The sequence below is a fragment of the Nipponia nippon genome, unplaced genomic scaffold (assembly GCF_047370975.1).
Source record: "Nipponia nippon isolate SJK-2023a ecotype South Korea unplaced genomic scaffold, ASM4737097v1 scaffold_10, whole genome shotgun sequence".
In the NCBI taxonomy this organism is placed as follows: Eukaryota; Metazoa; Chordata; class Aves; order Pelecaniformes; family Threskiornithidae; genus Nipponia; species Nipponia nippon.
The window spans coordinates 18736175-18760823 of record NW_028262291.1 but is presented as its reverse complement, the minus strand read 5'-3'; the positions used below and the strand labels follow the sequence as shown (position 1 = coordinate 18760823).

General features: G+C 43.4%; 1 protein-coding gene across 8 annotated transcripts in view; it reads right to left on the bottom strand.

Annotated features, from left to right (window-relative positions):
• Window positions 1-12155: 12155 nt before the first annotated feature.
• Window positions 12156-24649, bottom strand: part of MOB2 (MOB kinase activator 2) — a 121043-nt gene continuing 108549 nt past the window's right edge. For all 8 annotated transcript variants that reach the window (XM_087745790.1, XM_087745791.1, XM_087745792.1 and 5 more), the window contains 4 exons: window positions 22924-23084; window positions 21606-21699; window positions 15072-15196; window positions 12156-13513 (listed from right to left, as the gene is read on the bottom strand). In XM_087745790.1, the coding sequence (XP_087601916.1) occupies window positions 13203-13513; window positions 15072-15196; window positions 21606-21699; window positions 22924-23084 (691 nt within the window). In that variant the 3' untranslated portion in view covers window positions 12156-13202. The remainder of the gene's footprint in view (window positions 13514-15071; window positions 15197-21605; window positions 21700-22923; window positions 23085-24649) is intronic.

Genomic DNA, 24649 nt, shown 5'->3' with positions numbered 1-24649 from the left:
TTTCATCTGCTTTCCCTGATTCTCTGCTTTTCCTGATTATCATTCATTTACAAATAATGACTCGGCAGTTGCTGACTGGGTAAATGCTATACTCTTGACCAGGCATGCATTAGTGAGATGTCATCTGGTTTGACAGCAAGAGAAGAAGGAAGTAGGAGCAGCCCTTGAGGCTTCACCCTGTTACATAGCAGTGTGAGTGGTTGGGTGCTGGGAGCTCTGGGGACAGCACAGCAGCCCCTCTGCCAGCCCCAGAAACATGCCTGCAGGAGTGTGGGTCCTCTTGGACAGCAGGTCCTGCTGTGGGGATGGAGCTGGAGCCAGTCCCATGAGTTTCTGCCTCTCACAGAGAGGGGGATTGTGCTCATTATGTTTCTGATAAAAGGATGCTGAGAAGTTTGTACTTTTTTTAATGACAGTGTTTGCAGTGCATGTATTCTGTGATACTTGACAATGCAGAGGGTGCAGTTGAAGGAGGAGGAGGAAAGCAGAGATCTGGTTTTTGCCTAAAACTGATAAGCTTGGTGACTTTAGCCAGGCTGCTTCATCCTTTTTGTTTCTGTTGTCTTTCTCAATATGTTGTCTCCTTCAGCTGGCTTGTCAGCTGGTCTATAAGGCCTTCAGCAGAAGGATTCCAACTTAGTCTGGGAATGATGTTTGGCATTGGCCTTGATGGAGCCTTTAAATGCTGCTGTTACCTAAGTAATAAATATTGCAAAGTATCTCTTATTTCTTTTGCTGCACTAAGCAGTGAAGAAGCAAGCCTGAGATTCTGATAGTAAACCTTGTGGTGAGTCTGGTAACTCCTTTTCTTGCAGTAGGAACAGGTAGCTTGCTGCTTTTTGCATAGGTGCCAAAAGCAGAGAGTGCAGACACATCTGCTGAGAGGCTGGAAACAACCCTCTGCTTAGAGATGCCTGAGCTTGCTGTGAATGAGCTGGTTTGGGTGTGGGAAGTGGCTGAGCTATGTTAGCTGGCACGGCTCCAGGCTAACGCAGCTCAACTGGATCCAGTACCTGGGCCAGCTTATCTGCAGGTGCTTCAGGTATCCCTGTGTGATGCAGAACTGATTCACTCACTACTGCTTCAGAGCTCCCAGGAGCTGAAGGCATTTGAAGGAGCATAGACATACTCCCTGGCTTGGAGGTGTCTTCCTCCTTGATTGGGTAAATTTTAATCAGTCTTTCAGTTTACCCTAAGACAATTTAAAATAAGAAACCTAGACCAAATGGGAGCATGTGTCAGTAGGAGTATATGCAAGTCTGAGCAGCCAGTGGTCTTCTACTTCTTGTTCCCTATAAAATCCTGGCATACCTAACATTTGTATCCTGGCAGCAAACAGGGAGGCACACAGGTGAAGAGAGAACTAGCAAGTTCTCTGTCTGATGAAGGTTCCTCTGACACCACTAGGATTCAAGGTGGCGTGGCTACAAGCTGTCCTGTTGCACAGTGCTCCTTGTGCTTATCACGTGGCATCCCCACTTAAGGGTTGAGTCATTGAGGGTGGTGATGGTACGCCAGTTCTTGTTTAAGTATCAGGTGGTGTGAGAGAACTATTTGGATTTCCAGCAGCTTTGAACATGCAGCCCCTTGCCTTGCATAAAGGAAGTGGTTCTAGTGGTTCAAGTTCAAGTACTGTGGCTGAGATTATTAAGTGCTGACTGAATTTCTTCCTCCTCTTCCGTGGGAGCACAGTTAAGCAACCCTCAAACCCTCTGAAAATCCCATGTTACTGTAGTGCTTGTAGTAGCTGAACTAAGCCCTAAAATCAGGTACGTCTGATCTGCAAGTCAGTGAGGGAGAAGAGGAGATTCCGAGGAGAGACTTTGACCTGAGTATAGATCTTGCCATGCCTCTGCAATCCCCAGCCAAGCCATGCTGTGCTCTGGCTTGGCCTAGATCCTGCTACGCAGCAGGAATGCAGTACCTGTCTCTGCAGCCTCTTCTTATCAGTGTGCAGACAAGTTCCCCTGACTCTGCGGGGTGCCTGCCCATACCAGCATGCTGCACCTCTCTTGCACTGGGCGAGTGTATCAGCCGGGGTGGCGGTTTAAAGGAGGCAGTGAAAAACACAGTCTTAGGCCAGGGTTAGGCCATCCTTTTAAGGAGCATGTGAAGACTGTGTGTACATTTCTGGCCCTGTTCTAGGAAGAGGTAGTCATAAGAAGCAGCAGTCCAGACTTTCCCATAGCCACTCTCAAGAGGGAGCTGTGCATGTCAATTCAGGCAATTGAGACACAAATCAACGTTGAGGGAAGGAGGAATCACATGTGTACTGCCTGATATTTAAAAGAGGACCAATAATGTCTGACACTTATGCATTAGAAAAGACTGAGTAGATTTAGTTGGTCAAATCAACATCACAATGGCAGTAAGACATAGAAAGGGACCTTAGAAATATTTTGAGACAGACTGATAGTTGTTGCTTCAGCTGATAGAAATCTGTGCAAGGCCATTGGCCTCCTTGGGTTAAAATAGCTGTAGATCTGACCCTGAATTAGCAATAATTCTGGCTCCAGGTTCCACTTCTGCCTCGCTGTTCTTTCCTTTTGCTGTGTTGTGTGCCCAGCTCAGTTCAGAGTACTGCAGCTGACACAGCTGCCGGGTTATCAGGTGGTTCCAGGGAAACTGTTTGGGTTTTGGCTAAGCTGCCAGCTTCAAGCGGAGAACGAAATGGTGTTGCTCAGGGAGAATTCCCTCAGCAATGGTGCAAAATACAGGAATCTTCGGGACTGTTGCTGTGGCTTGTGATACCTGGGAGTTCAGAGCAGTGACTTGCAGTGTTCCCTTCTGACCCTGAAATGAAGAGTCTCGTAAATGATAGCGGGCTTGCTTTAAACCAGTTAACTTCAGCTCAGTTTATATGATGGTCTACCCTGAGCATTTTACGCTGGAGAAGAATGAAAACCTTTAGAAAAGTTCTTAGTTTAAGTGCAGTTTTAATTAAGTTTGATGCACTAGCTCTAGTTTTTAATCATGTTACTAGCATGTGGGGGCTTGGTTTTCGTTAGTGACCCAACCAAGGGCCAGCTACAGCCATTTATTAAAAAACCCAATAGTTGTAAAAGTAGTTCTGCCAGACAGGTTTGGAAGTATGTGGGCTGCAGGATCACACAGAGGTATGAAAGCAGATACAATCCTGATCTCCAGTTTCAGTGGAGTTGCACTGCAAATTTGCTTTAGAAGAAAGGAAGAAAGAGGAGAGCCTGACAGCATCTATAAGCCAGAATGAAGAGGACTGCTGCCAAACAATCTCATTTGGGAAAAGGGGATAAACAGCTTATGTCTCCTGAAGTTATACTGTCCTGTAATGGAAAGGGCTAACTACTTGTTGAGCCGTGTGTGTAATTTTTGCTTGGTCTCTGTTTAGTTCGCTCCAGGCTGTGTTCATGTGCAGTTTCTGCTTGCACTTGCCTGCTCCGTCTCCTGGGGAGATGGGCTGCAGTAGGATGGAGTCAGCCAGAACCTACAGATCAGCACTGGCCATGTCCAGCGTGAAAAGTTAGTGCGGCCCCTGAGGTGTGAGTGGTAATGGGTACAACCAAGTGTCATGATGTCACTTGCAAGTACAGACAGTGTGTTTTGCATGTTACTAATGTGTTTTGCATGAAGATAAACTTCCCAGTCTGCCTGTTGCTTCCACAGCTGCTGCTGCTCCACTCTCCGCAAGAGAGGGATGGAGAAAAAAGATGACCTCTGTAGCATGCAAAAATCCTGTAGAGGCAGAATATGGTGTCACCCATTAGATGTTATGTGAAGCAGCTGGGGATCAGTTGTGCTACGATGCTTTGTCCGGGGCCTTGTATGATGCCCTGCTGATTCGCTGGTCTGGAGAAGAGCGATGTCTAGAACGCAGGACCTTCGTCAGAGAGGACTGGGCAGCAGAGATGCTGTCTTTTCTCTTTGCTTCCTAAAGACTTTTACAAGCTGTACCATGCGCCTGCTGTCAGTTGGGCTGTGCAGAGGCAGGAGGATGAGAGAGAGGTGTGGATATGCCTCTCTCTAGCCTGTGTAGCTTCTACATAGCTTTGCAGAGACATGACAGCATTCAGTCTTGGTGTGACAGGGACACAGCTAAACATCAGAGTCTGTTTGCATGAGGGGAAGGACTATGCATAACCTAGTCCTTCTCAAAGGGAAGGGTGAAGTGGAGCCTGCTACCACAGGAGCCTGGACAGATAAATACTGTGGCATATTATTGAGGCTTATTTCAGTAGCACGTGAAAGCTAGGAGTCTGTTCCGTTGCATTCTTTGATAGTGCAGCAAGGGACAGCTTTGTCCATGTAGGTGTGATGGACAAGGAGAAGGAGAAAAGGTATCTGTTGTCCCCATTATGCAGATTCAGGAACTGAGATGAAGAGCAATTCAGTGATTCTCTCAGTTGCTTATACGAACTTTATGGCTTGGGCTGGAACTTGAATCCAGATCTTAACCTGGCAGCTGCACATTCCAGTGAGCAGGTCTTCAAACCTCTTCAGTGGCCTGTCCCTAAATACACATTCTTTCATTTCTCAGCACATCACTTCAGAGTGGGTCTTTTCAGATGCAAATGCTACATTTCTTTCTTTCATAATGAAAGGAAAGTTGTTTTGGCGTTTCTTCTCTCTCTTTTCTGGTATAGCACTAAGATCCAGCATGCTATCTGCAAAACCGAGAGACTGCAGAGGAAGTCTGGACCACGCAGGCTGTCTCAGTCATGCAAGCAGTGAAACAAGCACCTGTATTTCGGAAGCTAGATTTGTACAATTTTGTGATTTGTCGTCGATTCTGAGCTCTTCTGTCCCTTTGCATTTGGGGACTTACAAGCGTGTGTTCTGGTGCAGGTTCTTTGGCATCTAGTAACATGGGAGCACAGGTTGCAATTTTTTCCTTGCTCAGGGAACTTAAGGGTTCATTTGCAGGCTCTCTCCCCCCTTCCAATGGTTGGTTGTTTCTGCAAAACTTGTAAAAACTTTCTAATTGCATTGAGACTCCTACCTGTCTTCCAGGTTGGTTGAAATCAGCCAGCAGTTCGAAAGATTGGGGTACGCAAGGAAAAGGGACAGGCAGCTGGAGTCTTGCTTAAGCTTTCTTTATTTTTGATATCTGGCTTTAAAAAAAGCCCATGTTTTCATTTCATGGGCCAGAAGTCTTTCACTGCAAAATAAAACAAAGCTCTTATAAACCACCTGAGCTATTTATCTGAGGAGCACCTGGATCAGAAATGAATGTTAATTCAGTAATAACAGATAATTAAACTGTTACAATGGGGTTTTTAATCTCTCTTCTCCGGCTGTAGTTTCACTTTTTGCCTTCATCAGGGAGATTATAATGAAGCACAGAGGGCTTCTAATCCAATCAAAATTCCTTGATGGATTGGAGTATTTGTAGTGGTTTCACATTTAAGGAGTGGTTACGGCACAGGATTAACTTCATTCACAGGCTTGCCATCTTGTTACTAAATTCAGCCTAGTGGTTTGATGTAGGCAGAAGAAAGGTGATTCCAGGGTACCTGATCTCCATGGTGGTCCACGAACATCCGTGCAGCAGGGCCAGGTTTGTGAAGATGTCAAACCAGCTGTCAGCCAGGCGCCGGCGGGAGTCCACAAAACGAGCGCTTGGGTCCTGCCCAGCCCTAACGGCACCCACAGTGCCTGGCAGTTCTGATTTGGCCCCTAAGCACAAACAGGTCAATGAGTGGCACAGAGGAGTTACAGCCTATCTCAGGCTGCGTTCCCCTGAAGGTCTGCAAAATGCACGTTCCCTCTTCAGTGGCTCCGCTTGAGCTACCGTATCTGCACGCACAACGCAGCACGGTTCCCTTTGCCAGGTAGTCCAGTAGTTGCTCAACAAGGAGGTTCAGACTCAGCTCTGCTTGATTTGGAGCAGGGCATGTACTGATCATTCCCCGAGCGTCTCCTGTTCTTTCCTGCAGCATGTTGTAAGTGTGGCTTTTGACCCTCAGTCCGTCACAGCGTGCAACAGGGAGTTTGGGGCTGGGAATGCAGGATACAAACGTGCCCTGTATCTCTGTGCTGAACATCCATTGCAGAATTGCTTGTAGTTGCAGGGGGGTAGGTAGGCTTTGCGATTCAGGTGACACTATGCAGTCTTCTGGTGCCTCAGTGCTGAGCTTTGTGTGAGCTTGAACTGATCTGGCTTAAGCCCTGAACTCAAGTAGTGGCTTTGTAGTTGAAAATCTTACATGGAAGGAGCCTTACCTGTCCAACTGGGAATTGCATGTCTGCTTTCTTTTGCTCTATAGATTTCACCTGATTCTTCCCAAGTGTCTGGGCTTCAAACTGTGATTTCTGTTTGGCAGCAGGATGCCAACAAATGTTGGTTTGCAGTGCCTGACTACCTTCCTGCTACCCACTCCTAATGTCATCCTTCTGGGAGTGAAATGAGGGACTTCTACACAAACCTTATTGGGTCAAGAAGTGCAAATTCAAGGGAGTATTGGTTCTTTGCCGTTCTGCAGACCGCGAATGTCACTGGTGTAACAACAAATCAATTCGCAATGATGAATAATATTGAGGTCTTGATGCACATTGCGTTTTAAGATTTGCTGGGAACTACCTGTCGGAGCTGCAGTCCTTTTCGCATGCCAGGACTGGGACTCTCTGATCACAGCACAGCATCTGTTCTGTAGATTTCATTTAAGCCAGTTTAAAACAGTTTTTAAACTGGTAAGATTATGCAAAAGCATTTCTTATTTGTACTCTCTTGAAAATGTTCTTAAAGTAGCTAAAGTTTTCACACTTCTGCTGCAGTGGGTACAGCTGGTCTTTAGGTACAATTTGTCTTCTGCTTCTCATATTCACTCCTGCTGAGACAAGTTTTATAGCCACAAGGACTGAAATTAACCTTCCTAAATTGTTGAGTGTCAGTAAACCTGGCTGAAAAGGACACAGAGTTCTTTCTGTTACAGGTTTTATATAGATTTCAGGTAACTGTAAAAATCTTGGATTATTCAATCTCAGTTTCCAGTTCTGTTCTGGCTTATCCTTTTGTGGAGCCAAGTGGAGCCAAGCACAGGATTCTCCTTATTCATAAAGTAAATTCTTTTAATAGGCAGATGTAAGTATTCTGGCTGTCTGCAATACCAGTGTCCCCAAATTTGTTGCAGAAGACTTTAAAAATCAATGTATTTCCACCTTGCAGAGTAAAATTATCCCTTATGTTTAGTCATCCAAAACCAGACATGCTATCTGCTGCTCTGCACTCTGTCATGAGCGAGACAGTAAAGACTCTACCATTAGCTTGCAATAAAACTAACCAAAAACTCCAGGTTGGCCAAGACAGAGAATTGGGATGAATTTCTGTATGAATAGCTATTCCATTGTCTACCAGACTTTATATGAGAGTTAGCTCTTCTACCCAAACTACTCCATAAGCTTTCATGCTTGGGAACAGAAAGAATATTCCTTGAGATGATTTTGGGAATGAATCCTATGGAAGTTGGGTTTTTGCGTTTGACACTTCGTCAAGTGCAATTAAGAGGGGGGAAAAAGTAATTTAGGCAATCTAGTCTGCTTGGAAATAGAGCTTTGAAGTGTAAGTCTTTCCTGAAGGAATTCAGTCCATGGAGAAAGAAGTGGAACAGGACTCTAACCACTGTGTGGCCTTATGGGGTCTAATGAGTATGATGTGGTGCTGGAGAGCTGTGCAGCTCTTTTCTCTCAGACTGAGGATTCACCTTCAACTCCTTGATACACCTGCATTGAAGCCCTTCTGGGGAACCCTGGTCCATTTCATCGGTTGAGTGTGGTGGTAGTTAAATTAGTGCCTGGTGTGAAGGACCGGTTTGTTTTCCTCTTTTAGGTTTCCTTTTGCAGTCCTTGAGGGCAGTACTTGCTTCAGGGCAAGTGTCTTCTAAGCCTTACTGATGTCAGGTGAAGCAGTGGTTTCACAGAAGCCAAAGTCCTTTGTGAGATGGCATTTGACCTTTCTGTATCTGAGCTGATGCTACAGAGGTTGCTCTCCGCTGAGTGGAAAGGCTGTCTAGCCCAGGCTCTTTGTACCACTTCTTATGAATTATCCCAGAGACCATTAGAAGGAGGAGGAGTTTTATGTAAGGAACGTTGCACCACTTTGTGAGAGAACGTTAACTATCTATGATGGTGTGTGGGAAAGCGTCAGAGTATTTTAATGCCTCTTTTTTAGATATAATGAAAAGAATCAGCAGAGAGATTGTGAAGTGAGATAGAGAAGTGAGGCTAGTCCTTTTTTTTCTTTTGACTAGACAAAGCTCTCTGAATGTTCTCTCATCTGAGTGCTTGGCCACAACAATTTCTGTTTTCTCTGAGTCACATGCTAACCTAGCTTTGAAAAGTCTTATTGTTCATGTCAGCTGCCGCAACCAGAACAGTTCTTCTGTCCATGAAAAGAATGGAGAGCCCATTAGCACGCTGAGGGGTTTTTGCCAGCTGTTTGGTGTTTTTCTTGCTTTGTATCATCAGTTCCATTGGGAATATTGGGATTTGTCTGCACTGTGTACAGCTATATCATATAAAGATACGAGACGTGTCTTTAAATCCTTCAGGTACTGAGCTTGTGTTCAGGCACTAGTATTGCCGCAGCAGCGTGGATAACATAGCCGTACTGAACTCTGTGCTCTAACTACTGCCAGCACCCGGGCATTAGAACTAGATTTAAACTGTCTGGTGGTGTCATTTGTGCTACAGACACGAACATGGGTTTCATTTGTTTAGTCACTTTGAACAGAAAAAAGCAACAACCTATTCCTCTGTCCGCAGTTTAGATAACGGGAAAGTATTTTTGCATTCGAGTTGTTCTGTTAACAGCTGAAATGGTGAGCTAAGGCTTGGCCGGGACAAGTTACATGACGGATGTGAGTAAGGGCTTGTTTGATGAAGCGTGGCTTTGTGCGAGATCAGCATACTTAGTAAGTGCTCATAAAGTTGGCTTGTTCTTCTGTGGGATCGCTTGTTTCTGTGACAGTCTTTTAGTCTTCTGTTAACGTGCAGGAGCCAATTGTTACCTGACAGCATCCACCTTTAGCCCCCAGTCTGTTCAGGAGCACCTGGGTATGCGCATGTTTGTCCAGAACTGGTGGTACCTCAGAGCCAGAACGCATCTTTCTCCCTCCTCGAATCTTCTCATCAGAAAAGTGTTTGGTAAGAAGCAAGGTCGATTTTCTTAAAATTCTTGGTTAAAGGTTGTTACTCACATATAAAGGGAGTGTGCTTTATGAGATCTCAGACTTGATAACTTTCTGCAATTCTCAGGCAAGAAAAAAGGGCGTAGCCCCGATTTTGCTGGGCTGAAGTAGAAGATTCTATGCCCAACTCAATTTACAGCTTGCCACTTCAGGACCTTTCTTAGGGTTGGGGTGAAGCTGGGCCTGTGATCTCTACACAGCTTCACTGCCTTGAGGTCAAAGCTAAAGATGGCTGTTGGTTTCTTTGTGTGAAAGGCTTGGTGGCACTGTTCTGGGTCCAGTCCCGGGAATGGCCAGAGGTAGCCTATGTAATGGACACTGACCTTGGTGCTTGCTTACCTACCTGCTGCTGGTATTTATTCCAGATGGCGTGGATGAAGACATTATTTTCCTCCTGTTTTTATTTACAGGCGCTATGCTTGGATTTCCTAAGGACACTGCAGCCTCAAAGACTTACTGATAACGACAAACTGGGGGGTGGGGGACTTTCAGCTGGCTCTAACATTTCACCCCATTGCTATAAATGTATGCAGCCTCAGCTCTTCAGCACATGACTTGTGTCCAGAGCACCAAAGGTCAGGAACACAAAACAGACATATGACTATGGTTGGTTTTAAAGGAAGGACTTTAGCCCTGTGACAGCTTGTGCTCACTGACATGGTTTTAGGCCTGAGAGCTGCTTACATCTGCCATTGCAGAACCCCTAAAGCTGAGACTTTGACAAGGCAAGGCCTGCAAAAGGCATGTATGCCAGGGGTGTGTATGTGTGAGTAGATAGCCAAGGTGTCTTTTAGTAGTGTCTGGTTGTTTTTCTGGGGTGTTCTGTGTTTTTGTTTTATTTAGCAGCCGTTAAACAATGGTATGGTACATCATGATCTTCAGGGCAAGAGGGGTGGGGGAGGAAGGCGGGTTGAATGTAGCATAATTAAGGTGCCTCTCTTGTTCTGACAGCACTTTAAACAATTTACAAAACACATTTAAAGCAGCAATGTGACAATTTCCTCAGTGTTAGAACACCTAAGCCTGTCTTTAGATACAGGCTCAGTGCTTACAGTGTGGCTCATCAGTGATACGCTGCAAGCACAGAAGGTCACTGACAGGCTTCAGTGGCATCAACCAAGCCGAGTTTGAAGACTTAGCGGCACTTACTTATGTATCTAATGTTACTACAGCATAATTCAGTAACCGCTGAAATATGCTTGGACGCCTTGAGGCAGAGCTTGAGTAACATTTACTCCTGACGAGAACATTAGTGTTGGCACTATTTCAGTGTTTTCCTTATTTCCACTGCTAAAACCAACGAGATAGGCTACACTAAAATAGGATTCATTATTTGTGTTCTTGTTAACTGCTTGTAAAATATAAAAAAATTACCCTGCTAGATGAAGCGTCTATGTTTTCAGGAATATCAAATGTCTGCAGAGTAAACTCGGGACTGCTGCCACGAACAGCAGGCTCTTCTAGAGGTGATGTGGTACTTCCCCGTTCTCCTGGTAGCTGAATTAATGGTTCGCTGCTGTGCATCAATGCATGGGTTCCCAGACTTCCTACGAGGTTCTGTCAGTTCTCCTATGGGAAGCTAAGGTATAGTCACCCTTGCATTTGATAGAGATACCACTGTGTTGTCATCTGAAACTTGAGTTGTAGCTAAGTCTGTCTTCCCAGAGAGTTGAATTGCCTCTTGTTCAAGTCACACCTTTCCCAAACGTGTATCATTTCTAAATGGTCTTTTAGAGTTAAGACTGCAAATGCATTTTTACAAGCAGATATTACCAGGAATACCTGGCTTTGGGTTGTTGCCCTTGCTATTACTTTCTTACCTTGAACTCTACTGTATGCTCTCACTGCAAGTAACACAGGGGCCTTAAGAGTGGCGTTGCTCTGATAGCTTCTGCTGCCCTCTGGTTTTCCCTTCAGACACCAGTGTAGGGAATTGTAATGGAAAGGCTGACATCAGCGTGAATGGAAACTGAATGGGAATATGCGGCTGGATGTGGAGGCCGTAGGAGGGGGACATGGTGGGGAAGGAGTGCTCTCGGACAGCACCCAGATGAGCAGGTCAGCGAGACTCCAGCACTGCAGGTTCACAAGGTACCCACAATCCGGGAACAAACCACACAGGACAAGTCTGGGCTCACAAAGTTTGAGGTCATTTTCCCTCACTCGCTCCTCCATTTCCCTTCTCCTGTGCTCGTGCCTTTTTGCTCTTTTTCTCACTTGCACATTTTTCCTCCTTTATCTGTTGTTGCTCTTGCACGCTTTTTCACAAGCTTTTTTCTTGTTTGTGCTTTTTCTTCTTCTCTTTCTTCCTCCTTTCTTGCTCATGCTTCCCACACATGCACTTCTTGTGCTTTTCCTTCTCTTTTTTTCTTTGCACTTGCTCTCCTTTTTTTTATCTCTACTGACTTTTACTACAGTTACAGACCTCATTCAGGAAAACCTTCTAGGATTCATGCCAGGTCAGTTATTAATGATGTATATACCTCAGGATAATGACCAAAACAGTAACAAACAATTCTCAGAGGCTGCCACAGATTTGATAGAAGCACAATTGGAAGCAAAATTTGGCATTTTCCCAACTGGACATGCTGACTGCAAGAATTCAGTGGAAATGTGAAGGAAAGAGTAATATCACTGTCCAGATACAGCATTGATACAATGCTGTATCCACAGATAACTGTGATACAATATTCACCGCAAAATATCCCGGAGCCCACTGCGTTTGCAGAATTTAAGTACATATAAACAGGAAACTTGTTCCTTCCCAAGTGTTGCTTATCATCGGAGTGCTTATCTTCAGATTACCTGGGGAGGAGGTTCCGAGCACTACCAGAAAAAGCAAGGAATTGATTATAAATATAAGATTACAGGGTGGAAGACAAACTGTTATTTATAAAGCTGGTTGACAGCAGGGCCAACAGCATTCAGTGGTGAAAGGGAAGCTGTACGGGTGGATTCCACTGATTTTTGACGCTGCAAACACAAAAACAAAGCTTATGGCTGATAGATTTGTTTTTATTATTATAGAACAGATGAACTAAAATAAGCCAACAATATAATTTTATGCCAACAGCCATCTTTCTAGCACAGGCGGTGACTGACTCAATGTACCCTTCTCCCCCCCTCCCTGGGCCTCTGTTCAATGGGAAGCAAATGGTGGTGGCTCTTGCACGTGGGTTTTGGGCTCCAGTGATCTTACTCGTTTTATTTGTAGAGGTGTGCCTGGGAAAAGAGGAGGCGGGGAAGCAGAGAAAAGAGTATATATGTTGTAGGAGCAATAAGCAGAAAGGTTTGTGGATCCTCTTGCATGTTCACGTGTTGTGACCAGGCAGATGGGACAACTGGAGAATTGTGCCCACTTTCAACATGTAGCAAGCCCCTAGTTGCTACTCTGGTCAAGCCAGGAGTTTCTTCCCATTCCAAACTAACAAAGGGCAAGATGCACTCAACTGGGGAGTTTTTGGCGGGGTAAGGGGCAGTCTATTTAAAATCAAACCGAAAAACCACCCCACCCCCCCAAAAAAAATCCCAAACAAACCTGCATTTTAAGCCACTTCAAAGTAAAAGTCACTTCTTATAATATAATAGATATTTTTTAAATGGCAGGACCACCATCCTAGAAAGACAAAGGGCTTGCACTCAAGACCAAAGAAAGAAAAACAGAAAACCAATCAAACAAATGGGGGAGGAGGGGGAAGAGGGGAGGAAAAAAAACAAAACAAAACAAAACCAAAAAAACCCAAGAGTGGTCCCACTCTCAAGCTTGGCTCTTCTCTAAAAACAGCACTCATCATCCATCTGAATAGGTGAAAGGAGGAGTGGACAGAAAATAAAATAAAACTGGTGCAACTTCTCGCCAGGTGGCGCATTAAACCAAAGCTCCGTACAGTCCCATACGACTACAGGTCCTGTGGTGGCAGCATAATTTCTTTCAGCTTTCATTGCTGTATATGTCTGTATGTATATCTGAACATATACATACCCATACACAAAGAATATATAATATTGTTTTTAATGTTAGTTTTGATCCTGTAGGAGGGCTCATCTCTCTTTCACATGGTTCTGTGCTCCTGCGCTGTTGCTGCTCCCATTGCCGCTCCCATTACTGCTGCTCCCACTGCTGCTGCAGAGGACCTCTGTGAGGTCATCCATGATGGTGGTCTCTTTAGGGTCCACGAGGTTGAACTCCCTGATGAATAGGATAAAGTGTGTGTAGAGCGTGTTTAAATGTCCGTGCAGCTCCAGTGCCAAAGTCTCCTTAAAGTGTGAGGAGTAGATATGGGCCAGCACATGGAACAGGTACTTGCAGATCTTCTTCACGAGGGACTCAAACGAGTTTGGGAATTCCTTGCCTGAAAGGAAGACAGAGAAACACCATGATAGCTCTAGCTGCTCACCCTCAGCCCCACAGCAGCATTTGTCTGGGCTGAGCTGTGGGTAAGAGCAACGCGCCCACCTTATACAGCAGACAGCTCGTGGGCCCTGTATCATCCTCTCATCTTGTTCTTTTTACAGGAATTCAGGGGAAGACTCTAAGGAGGTTTTAAGCATTTTCATTTGAAGTTAAGTTTTAAACCCTAAGGGTTCAAAAATCAGGAAGCAAGTGTAATCGTTCTTTAAAACCACAACATTTTTTGTTACTGGCTGTAAAAATAATGAGAGGTTCTTCTGGGTCCTTATCTAGTTTGTCCAGGAGTAGCAGATTTTTCCCCTGGAAGTACATAATGCTTGGGAGACCAATTCACAGATCCTGAAATGGAAGCTAAGGTACACAGGCCTTGGTAGCATGCAGCAGTTCGACTGCGTATGTAACGACTGCCCTCATTTCATTGTTGAAATTCTATCAAATGGGAAAAGAAATGGAAGGAAATACTGGGTGCCTTCTATCATGTGCAGTTGAAATTGTGCTTGCTGGAGCAGCACCGTGCCTGCCTAGTAAAAGATTATTACTGGACAACTACTTTACTAACACTGAAAGTGAAACTGAGGCAAGCAAAAAAGCAACACTGGCCATCCTGTGCATGATGCAGAATACAAAGTATGTTACTGGTCTAAAGTGCACCTTGACCACAGGGACAAATCACTTGCATGAAAGTGCAAGTGCCTTCCTTGCCCTTCAGTAAGCATATTAAAAAAAAAAAAAAGTCAACTACAGCTGGCTTACTAGACACTGCCTCTTTCCAGATCAAGGTGCTTGTAAGCAAAGCCTACTAGCTTAACATTTCCTATATTGTAATGTCCTAGTTCCCCAGTTTTCTATTGAAGGGGCTCAAGAAGCCAGCTGCTTTTAGTCATGATTAAGCCCACCTACCATAACTTCAGGTCTTTATTTTTTTCCCCTTAACCAAAGGCATTGCACGTAGCAATCTTGTTAGGACACAAATTTGAGTTAAAAGTAACTTTCCTATTGCTTATCAATTCTTAAAAATGACATTCTTTGCAAACAGCCTGTGAGACAAGGCCTGGTTGGGCAAGGAAGACAAGCCACATTCCTGGGAATCCAATTTATTTCCTCCTTAATGCATCAGGGCTTCTAACTCTGTTGTTGTAAAACAAGGTTAAATTTTACCAGCAGCAGGCTGTATTGAACACATACATGCTGACAGTTTTCAAATTTTTATCCTCTCTGAATACAGGCTAGAAGATCTCAAAATGCTTGAAGAAAACATGTACCGATGATGAAATTCAAGCCAAGGGGACAGGATTGTGAGCCTTTCGCCCCAGTTCATATGCAAACAGTGCAAGTCTTTCTTACCACAAGAATGAACCAAACTTAAAATCTCCCTTTAAAAAAAAATAAACAAGTGAGAAAGCTGTCTGGTATTAATGCATATGCTGAATGCCAACCTTCACCTTACTTATGGCATCTGCAAAGAGCCACAGGAAGCACCTGTCCAAAAGCAGACATACCGTATTTTGTTGGAAAGACGTCCTCATCTGTCACTAGTTTCTGCACTGAGCTCATGACGAAGTCAACATACTGAGGAGCAGTACACTTGATCTTCTTTCCCCGCTCATCATACCAGTAGTACTGTCTGTGGAGAGAATTGACACTGTCACCACCTCAGACCTCGGCTCCTCAGCTCAACTCCTCTATGAGGTTAGTGTCTAAATACTACTGAACAACAGCTGCAACATTACCAGAATACATCATAGCTGCTACAGAAGAGATTCACTTCAGGGTATCTTTCTACATCAAAAACCTTGAATTTCTCCCTATCAGTTTAGCAGTAGTTTGCTTACAGTCCATAGAACTGTACAGGAAAGCATTATATGACTATTTTTAAACGGCAACAACATTGCACAGTGATAAACTGGTGATCTTCCGATGCTTAACATCACAAAACATGAATTAGTCTTGTAGCGTAGTATTATTAAACAGACAGAAGGTGGCTCCAAAACACCAGCTTTTCAGGCTGGTGCTCTGACGTACTGGCAGCGTTTTTAAGTGCTACAAATCCTGTTCCAAAATCCAATCTGGGGGAAGTTTTCAGGACCCTACTGCACATCCCTACCAGCCTGCCTTAGAACTCCTCTCCTTTGGTTACAGGCTCCCCAAAACATCTGAATTTACATTTGACTCTGCCACCGGTGAATAATCCTGTTGGATTTTAAGGAACAGGACACATTAGCATATTGCCCAGCTCTTCTAAAGCAACCATAGTTCAGTTAGCCATAATCATCTTGATGAACTGCAGCCATCCCTAACCTGATAGAGTCTCTGAAAGCTACAAAAGCACTGAAGGTTTGTTCTGGTTAATTAAAGCACCTCTGACTGTTACCAGGAGCAGCTATCCATCACACTGGGCACACGCAGTGAGAAATGTTTTACAGCTAAGGAATTCGGCAAAGCACTTTTTTTTTTTTTTGTTTTGCCTATGTCACATTAGAGGTGTCCTGAGTTCCAGATCCTGAACTCTTCCTTCAGACAGCTGAAGCTCCATCAGTAGCAGTCCTGTATCATTATCAGACTGATAAGAAATCCATTGTATTGGTCTTCCCAGAACACAGCATAGGTGGGGTGTGCTGGCTACCTTTGGAAGCAAGGTTGGAAGTGGTCTGAGCATCAGAACTTGGTTAGAAGTTCACCTCACCCAACACATGAGCCCATAAAGCCAGGGTACCATTTTTGCCTGTCTGTTCAGTTCCAACTCTGCTGCTGTTGGCTAATGATCTGTTATCTGACATTGCTCACACAAATCACTGAACAAGCCTCATTGTAGCCCTAGACAAAATACCACTTCAGTGTGACGTTTACCCACCTTTGGACACTTTTTTTTTTTTCCTTTTGTCATGGAAGATAAAGATTAAATGTTTTTTCTGTGCCTAACAGGACTAAACTGCATTGAACTGGAAGGATCTATACATGCCACTTGGAAAGTGAAGTTTTATGTATACTGACCAGCAGAACAGTCCTGAAGCAATTAAAGAAAAATGTTAAGTAGCAAATGAAAAGTTTTAATTTACAATGTGTTTTCGTTGCCTCAAAAGATTCTTCAGGAACCTGAGGGCAGTGAGGTGAAGACACTAATGACACTGTTCATGCCCCAAGCCATGTGAAAACAAGAGGAAGCTGCAGAAATAAGTAGAGTGGTTCAAACTTTAAGAGAGGAAGGGCAACTGAAAACTAGTTCTGCAGACAGTTAAGGTCTAGAATTTTTCTTTCAGCTCATTTTCAGCATGTGGTGCTTGGTCACTCTGTCATTTACTAGAGAGGGCAGGACTGACTGCAAAAGGGCATAAAAAGGTAAGCAAGTGGATGAAACCAGCAGGAGTTAAGAGCTCTTTGTAGAGTTATGTCAGGCATCAGAAGTAGCATTTGGGCCCTTCGGCATAGACTGTGCTGCTCATCACTGCTTACTTCCTTTATACAATCCACATATAAGGAATTATACAATGTAGTGCACAAACACAAGCCTCCTCATTTGTCTAGCCCCGCAGTAAGCTGGAGCAAGACAGTTCTAGGCAACTCGGACTTATTTTGGGTCTTAAGACAATGCTTGTTGCCAAGAGCAGAAGCAGACTGGACTGTCTGTACCTCAGCAGTTTTCTTATGCTGCAGAAATCCTCAACTGCAAGATAGAAAGCATAGTTTAGAGTTGCCCTTAGGTGCAAAAAAGAATCTGAATAATTGGATTTTAGTTAAAAGAAACAGTTTGGCAACTGCACAAGTTCACTTACATGAAAATGTAAGTGAATTAAATCTGCTGTAACATACCACTGCCTACCCGTTTTGCCTTTCCTTGAAAATTAGGCTAATTATGCAAAATCGGAATTTAAAAGAAGAATCATTAAGAGTAAGGGGATAACTACAAGGATTGTCCTGATGATTAGCATCATGTGTCTTCCTCATGTTTCAAGTGCTGCGAACAGAGTCTTCACAGGTCTTGGGAGGAAGAGAGGAGCCCCTGACATGCCCTGAACATCTCGCACCTGGTACGCAGCTCCCACCCAGGCTGGAGCTGTCTCCGTTAGTGAGATAGGAAGCAGGCTGGGGCCACGGAAGGGCTCGGCTGGGCACAGAAGCCTAACTGCATTCCACCACCGGCACCGTGACAGTACAGTCCCATTTTAGGCAATGGATGGGAAGCAGAAAGGACAAGACGACAACGACACTTTAAGGCACTTTTCAAAAAGTGCTCACATGATACAAATTTTGATTATTTCCTATGTAAAATTCTGGCAGATTTAAACTTCCCCAGTATGGAGAGCATGAGGAATTTGCAGCTCCATTCTAAATCCCATGGAGAAATGACTATGGGTTTAACAGAGAAAAGCCTATGATGCAAATGCTGAAGTACAACACATATGAAGTCACAGGACTGCATCTTAATATATGGACGTACTTTATCCCTTTTCCTCTAAAACATTCTGCGTTTGTGTTGATGACGTAGAAGCCAAGGCAGAACATCGGTGTGCAAGAAAAGCTTCTGGAAGGAGGAAAAGGCAAATGCTGTGGAGATTATGTGGACTGGAAAGCGAGACAGTCCTGCTAGAAATACCAAAAGATAGGTTATGAAGAAAGCAGGATAGCAAGTTGTATCGAATGCAAGGGCAGTAATATAGTGCTTCTCAGCAACTCGGAATAGCTTTGAAGGTTTGACAGGGGCAAACCATAGTTTAGATGGGCTAAAAAAAAAAAGAGAAAGGGGCCACTATGTAGAAGCATACAGCTCGGGGAATGTAAATACAAGAAAATGCAAAACATGCAAGCTTGAATTAAGACTTCTCAAAGGAAATACCCTCCATATGCAGAGACACTAAGGGCAAGGTAGACTGAGAAAGGAGATTGTAAAATTAGAAAAAATGAGTGATAAAGAATTATCAATTAAGGGATTTCACTGGATCAAAATGAGACCTTTCACTCTTATCTCTGGGCTGCCTAGAAGTTTGCATCCATCCTTGATTTCTGCCTCAGAAGTTTTGTAATCTCAGCCTTGTGAACAGCCCTTACATACGCTCTTAGTTAACTCCACTCACTCACTTCAGCACTTTTGACAAGTTTTGCCCAAATGTCAGCTAGAAAACCAGTTTACAGCTCATGGTGCTTTAGAGCTAATTTGTGTAATAGGCTACAAACCATACTAAATCTAAGTAGTAAATACTGTGTTAAAAATATAGTACCTGCTTTACAGCAAGTGATAAAGATATTAATGATATAAATAATTCCCAAAGTTACGTTCATGCCACCATCATTAAATTTTGAAGATAACTGGCCATTCTAGTATTTCTCTTGGCATTACCCCACCTTGCCAGCAAATGCTTCCATCTATTCTACAAGGAGGCTAACTTTTGATCAGATGTCTCTCAGTAACCCTAAGCAGAAATTCTCTTCCTCATTGTGTGCAGATGGCTGTGCTATCTCATATATCTGACAGAGGGATGAAAGCTGCATCTGTCTGCAGTTTGTCAGTTGGCTAGAGCTTCTCTGGGATGTTAAAACCTTACCTCAAATATTTAACTGCAACTGGCATTCATTTTGCCAGCACATCCTCTCAACTTAGGACTGAGTATTTGCAGTGCGTTTGAATGCAAAGTAACTTGACAAGCAACCTGTTCTCAATAGTTACTTCAACATCTCAACCATAAGTACAGAAAACCTTCCTTAGGTATGACCAGAACGGTGTGACCCAAAACCTGCTTTAGAGAACTGGGCAGGGAAAACATAAAAGAGGAACAGAACGCAGACCTTCATACTGAACTACTTAAGAAATCAGCACTGAAAAAAATGGCAAACTGCACCCTTATTCCAAGGTACTGTAATTCTGTGGTGATCTAATACAGGTAGATGCTATTTGATTCCGAAGTACCTGAACAAATGGATCACAGCCACAGAAGGTCAAATCTGGAGTGTCCATCAGGTCAATCAGCAACTGACCCTAATGTTTAGGTGATACTCTTTATATACTGGAGACAGGTCAGAGGCACAATAAATCTTATCGACTGGTGTTTCTCCAACACAATAAGCATGTCCTTACCTTACTTCGTTAGGGTAAGATTTAAAAAAAAAAAAAAAGAAGGGGGTTGGGGACGGCTTTGTCATAGTCATAACTGGATATGAACAAATGAGCATCTTTGAGGCAGTTCTCCATGTTCCATTTAGGCATATCTCTTCCAAAAGGGAAGAGCTAGGAAAGGCAGAACATAAAGACAAGGATCGTCCAAAATTGTCATTAGAGATATTTGGAGAATTATGAACAGAGCCTTCAAAGCCGAACTGTATTGAGGTGTGTAGCTAGGTGATCTCACCTAGGTGGTTTTTTCATAGACCCGCACGCTTGATAGAAGAATGAAATATGCAGCCTGCAGTTTGCAAACATGAATCAGTCATCTGCCCCCAAGTACAGGAAGATACTTAAGTTACGATTTAGCCAAATACAAACGGTTTCAGGTGCTTCACCCGAGTGTAGACACGCTTCCTGTTATTCCCAGATAGCACAATTATTGAGTTTTCCAAAACAAAGGGTAGGAACATTCTGCTATTGGTCCTCACCACTAAAAATATAGACTACAGCTGGAGCCTCCTACAGGCACTTCCTTTCTTTATTCTGCAGCATAAATTGCTTACAGAAAACTCTTGTTTAAGACTCACTAGAGCAGAATGGAGCAACACTTACGTAGGTTCCCTACCACCACCTCCTTTTAGCCACCACTTCCCATTAGCCAAGTGGATAAACAGTTAACTCAGTCCTTTGGACAGCCACCTCAGAAATTAATACAGGAGAAAGCTTGGGAGCAAGAGTCAACAAAATACTCACCTTACCGATCATTTCTCATTTAGAGACATGCTGTCTCCTTCTGATAAAATCTGGGTCCAGCAGAGATTTATGACTTTCTGTTCCAGCCTGCTTTCCAAGTCCCTAGCATGGCCTTTAATTCTCTACTGACAGTTATCCTTCCAACTTCTACATGCAAAACTACCCTCCATACACTTTGCATTCTTCCGAGTGCTCTCAAAGAAAGCCCCTGATACTAATTTCAAGTGTACAAGATAGCGCAGTGCATTAAGCAAGGATTCCTTTCTAAGCACTATATAATTATTGTCAGGGATACAATATATTGCTCTGGTTCTGTTGCATACATTCCCTGGGATGTTTGTTTGATGTACTATATAACATTAACTGCTCAGTCCTCTGTTTTAAAATCCATCTCAACTAAATTAATCCCAGGAAATGCAAGAGGAGGGAAGAAAAGGGCTATCAACACATGTGCTGGAGAAAAAAACCCACAACACAACAGGCTTATTCATACTCAACTGGATCTCATATTCCATCATGTTGGACTGTGCTAATCAAGAGCAGGAGTTTATGGTAACTTTTTCTTATATTCACCATGTACAGTAAAACTACAAAGCTTTCTTTCATAAGTGACAGCTAGTCAATGTTAAAAAAGTCTACTAAGTCCTACAGGGGGAAAGTGCCAAACCAAAACGTTTTCCTTACTCTCTGCAAAGCTGCCACTTGTGTCCTCTGTGCCCAGGGGCTCAGGCAGAAAGCCAGTGGCTCAGGTCAGGCTAGAGGTTATCCGTCAGCAGCCTGGTGCTCTGTCAGCATTCCAGCTATCAAAAGTACCCTCTGAGGTTTTCGCAATTTGTTTATCCTCCCTGGCCTTCTGTGGAATCCCAGTGCTGTGACCAGTAAGGACAGTTTTGCCTTGCTCTTCTTCCCCTCTCCCCCCAAGCTACACATATGGTAATTTGCCTCTCTGATCTGACCTTATAAAACCAGCTCAGAACAGTCAAAGATTCTCGTCCTTCTAGTCCTTCACAAAACCAGACTTCCACCACCCTTCGCTGCTGAGAGAAGAGGATGTACAGCTGCCACATTCTTGCAAAGTAGAGAGCTGCTGTAAAACACTTGCCCAGTGCCACCTAAAACCCAATATCCTCCCCCGAGCAACTCTGAAGACTTCACGGAAACCCTGTAATTGTAAATATTGACTTACGTATTGCACACTGCCATGGTCTGACATGACTCTCCTGTACAGAATTCTGAGATTGTACTATACTGTAAGTTGATGTGATGAAAGAAAGTTGTTGCTGAAAAATAAACACAAAGGAAAGAAATTCAGAAGTAAAATACTTTCAAACACTGGTTATCCTGCAGACAATTATTTAAGTAGAGCAAGTGAAGTGACCTCAGAGTCTTGAGCTTGCGTACAAATTTAAACACAATTTAGCTAAATGAGTCTAATGATGAACTGCAAGACAAAGAGGTACATAGAATGAAAGCTCTTGTTTTGATTTAAGATGAAAGCACCATGATGCATCAGCTCTTATTACTCACTAAGCAGCAAGACTGGAAAGCGTCTCCATCATCAGCCTCACCTTTACAGTAGAATACTCTACTACAAGCTGAAACCAAACAATTTGCTACATTCTTTCCAAGTCAAGACTTAACGTACAGTGGCTAGAAACCAGCATTAATAGTTCTCATGACATATCTCCTTTTAAAAAAAACAGCCTGAAAACTAGTACACTTCTACTTTTTAAAAATCTCCTGAGATAATTTAACATCTTAATACTCCTCAGGGGGCACCTCACTTTATCTTAATGTGTCTCTATAAACTTTCCTAGTGTGCAGTGTAAAGTAGTTTCTTGCTACTACCACATACTCTTAATGTAAATGAGACTGGGTCACATAGCTGTAGGTTAGGACTGGCAGATGAAGCAGAAGCACAGGAAAGTACTGTAAATCAGAACTGAGATGCACAGATACAGCATTCAGTCACAGTAGTCAGTCATGTCTCTGAGTTCAGGCTTGACTACAGTTTAAATTCACAGTAATTCCACCAAAGCTTGGAAGGAGTTGGGAGAAGAAATCCAGCCAAAAGACTTCAAAACTTCTGAATTTAAGCACAACTTGCTTTACATACAAGTCTTAATAAAATACTGTTTTTACAATGCTTCTGGAAGACCAATAGCTTGAGTCAGAAACATGCTGATCCAGACGGTTTAGCAAATAGTCAAAGGGAATCTGATGGTCCTCAAAAGAGCATCAAAAACTTTAATGCCCTCAGTGCCACAGTGAGGGAGTTGGAAGGAGGAAACGCATCAATGCTTCCATGCTGCTGAGCACAGTTGGTTTGTACGTAAGACAGCTTAATTACTGTTTAAGGTATAATGACATGCATTACGCAGTAAGCGTAAATAGCCATTGAGTGTTTTTCTAAGCGCTGAAAACAGTAAAAAGAAACAGAGTGTGAATGAATGCCTTCTTGGGCGTGGACAGTAAGCTCGGAACTGTACAACCACAATACTCACTGTTGCTGGCTAACCACTCATTGAGGTCTATTTCTCGTGGTAACATCACTAGCTCCTTAAATTCGAAGTCAGTAATTCTGGATTTTGTGTATTCTGGCTCTAGGTAAAGTTTCTTCTCTTCCGGTGCTGGCTTTTTACCATTTGGCTTTCCCTTGGACTTCCTGCAAGAGATTAAAAAGAGAGAAGAAAGGTTACCTTTACTGTTGATGAACAGCTACAGAAACCTGAAAGAAGCTGGTTTATCCAAACTCCTGTATTTGTGTTTGCACTGCTCCTCCTGCCTTCCCTCCCCTTAGCTTAATGGTTCTTTTATTAAAGCAAAGAAGAGTTTCTTAAAAAGCATATTTGAACTCAGTCTCTTTTTTCAAGTAACACTGGAAGTTTTGAATGGCATTAAGAAACTTGAGACTGAGCTGCTCCATCTCCATTGCCCTTTTGTCAGTTTAGATTGCAAATTACTGGGAGAGTGACAGTCTCTCTTTACGCCTGTGAACAGTCGTGACAGCAGGATGGCACTGTGCCTGAAGGAGCTACTCTAATGCGAGTATACTAACAATCTACTGCATCATACAGTTAACTGTCACCTGCAAAACAGGCATTTGAGGGACAGTAAAAGCGGACTGCTGCAAGAAGATAGCTCTCAGTTGGAAAAATGCTCTTTCCACACAATGTGCTGGCACTGCTGATTCAGAGCTACAGCATTCCTCGCTACTCCAGCCCTACGTTCTATGAGATACCAGAATGCTTCTGGAAGTGAGTATCTGCGACTCCAGCTAGAAGCACTGATAACTACAAGAACACCTGCTTTCTCAGTTCCCGGGATACTTGAGACAGAAAGATCAGAGTTAATTTTTTCTGAAAATCCTTTAAAATCCAATGCGTTACAAAATAACCTTCCATTTGGATTTATAAAGGCAAACAAACCATATTCGATAAAATGCATTTATCCTCATGGCATATTGTGACTTTTCATCTCTCATGTCTATAAAGCGCCTGTTGTAGTTACTAGAGTTTTCCTCCCGCTCTGTTTTTAACATCCTCAAAATAGACTCTGAACCCAACCAGTATTCCTGGGCTGGAGTTCAGTAAGGACTTCTGAGGAAGGGTGGCGGGTCAGCACTTTGGTCTTTTAGGCTATGTAGTCAACAGCTGCATATCCATGTGTTTCTACAGTTAAAAAATCCACCTAACCAGAGACAGAAGATAAATTCAATGGTGCAATTCAAGTGCAGTCAGGCACTTGCTGTGCACTATCACATGAATACAAGGAGGAGACACCAGGATTTTTTAATGTCAGGTTTTCTTGGTTAAAGAGGTTTTTAAGGATCTGTAAAACCAAGACAAGCCCACCTTTGCAGATGACTGCATTAAGTTTGCTATTGAAACTCATCTAGATCCCATCCAAAGGAAATTGACCTCACGTTCTGGCTCTTAACACACTTCAAATCATCTTGCAACCGTGCCCCTGTCTGAGATACATGCAGGCTTGATTTTTGCTGTGAGGATGGGATGCATATCTTTCCTGGAATGGCGTTTGAAGCATCAGTGCTTTCCCAAAGAAAGTATGATTATTCAGGTTTCTCTCTTTATGGGCTCTTTACGTATCTGTTCCTTAAACCCGTCTTCAGAATGACTCATCATGCACATCGTCAGCTCTGCAGTAGGGAGAGACCGAGATTCGCCTTCCACAAGAAAGGAACGCCATAACTTACTACATCTCGGTCAC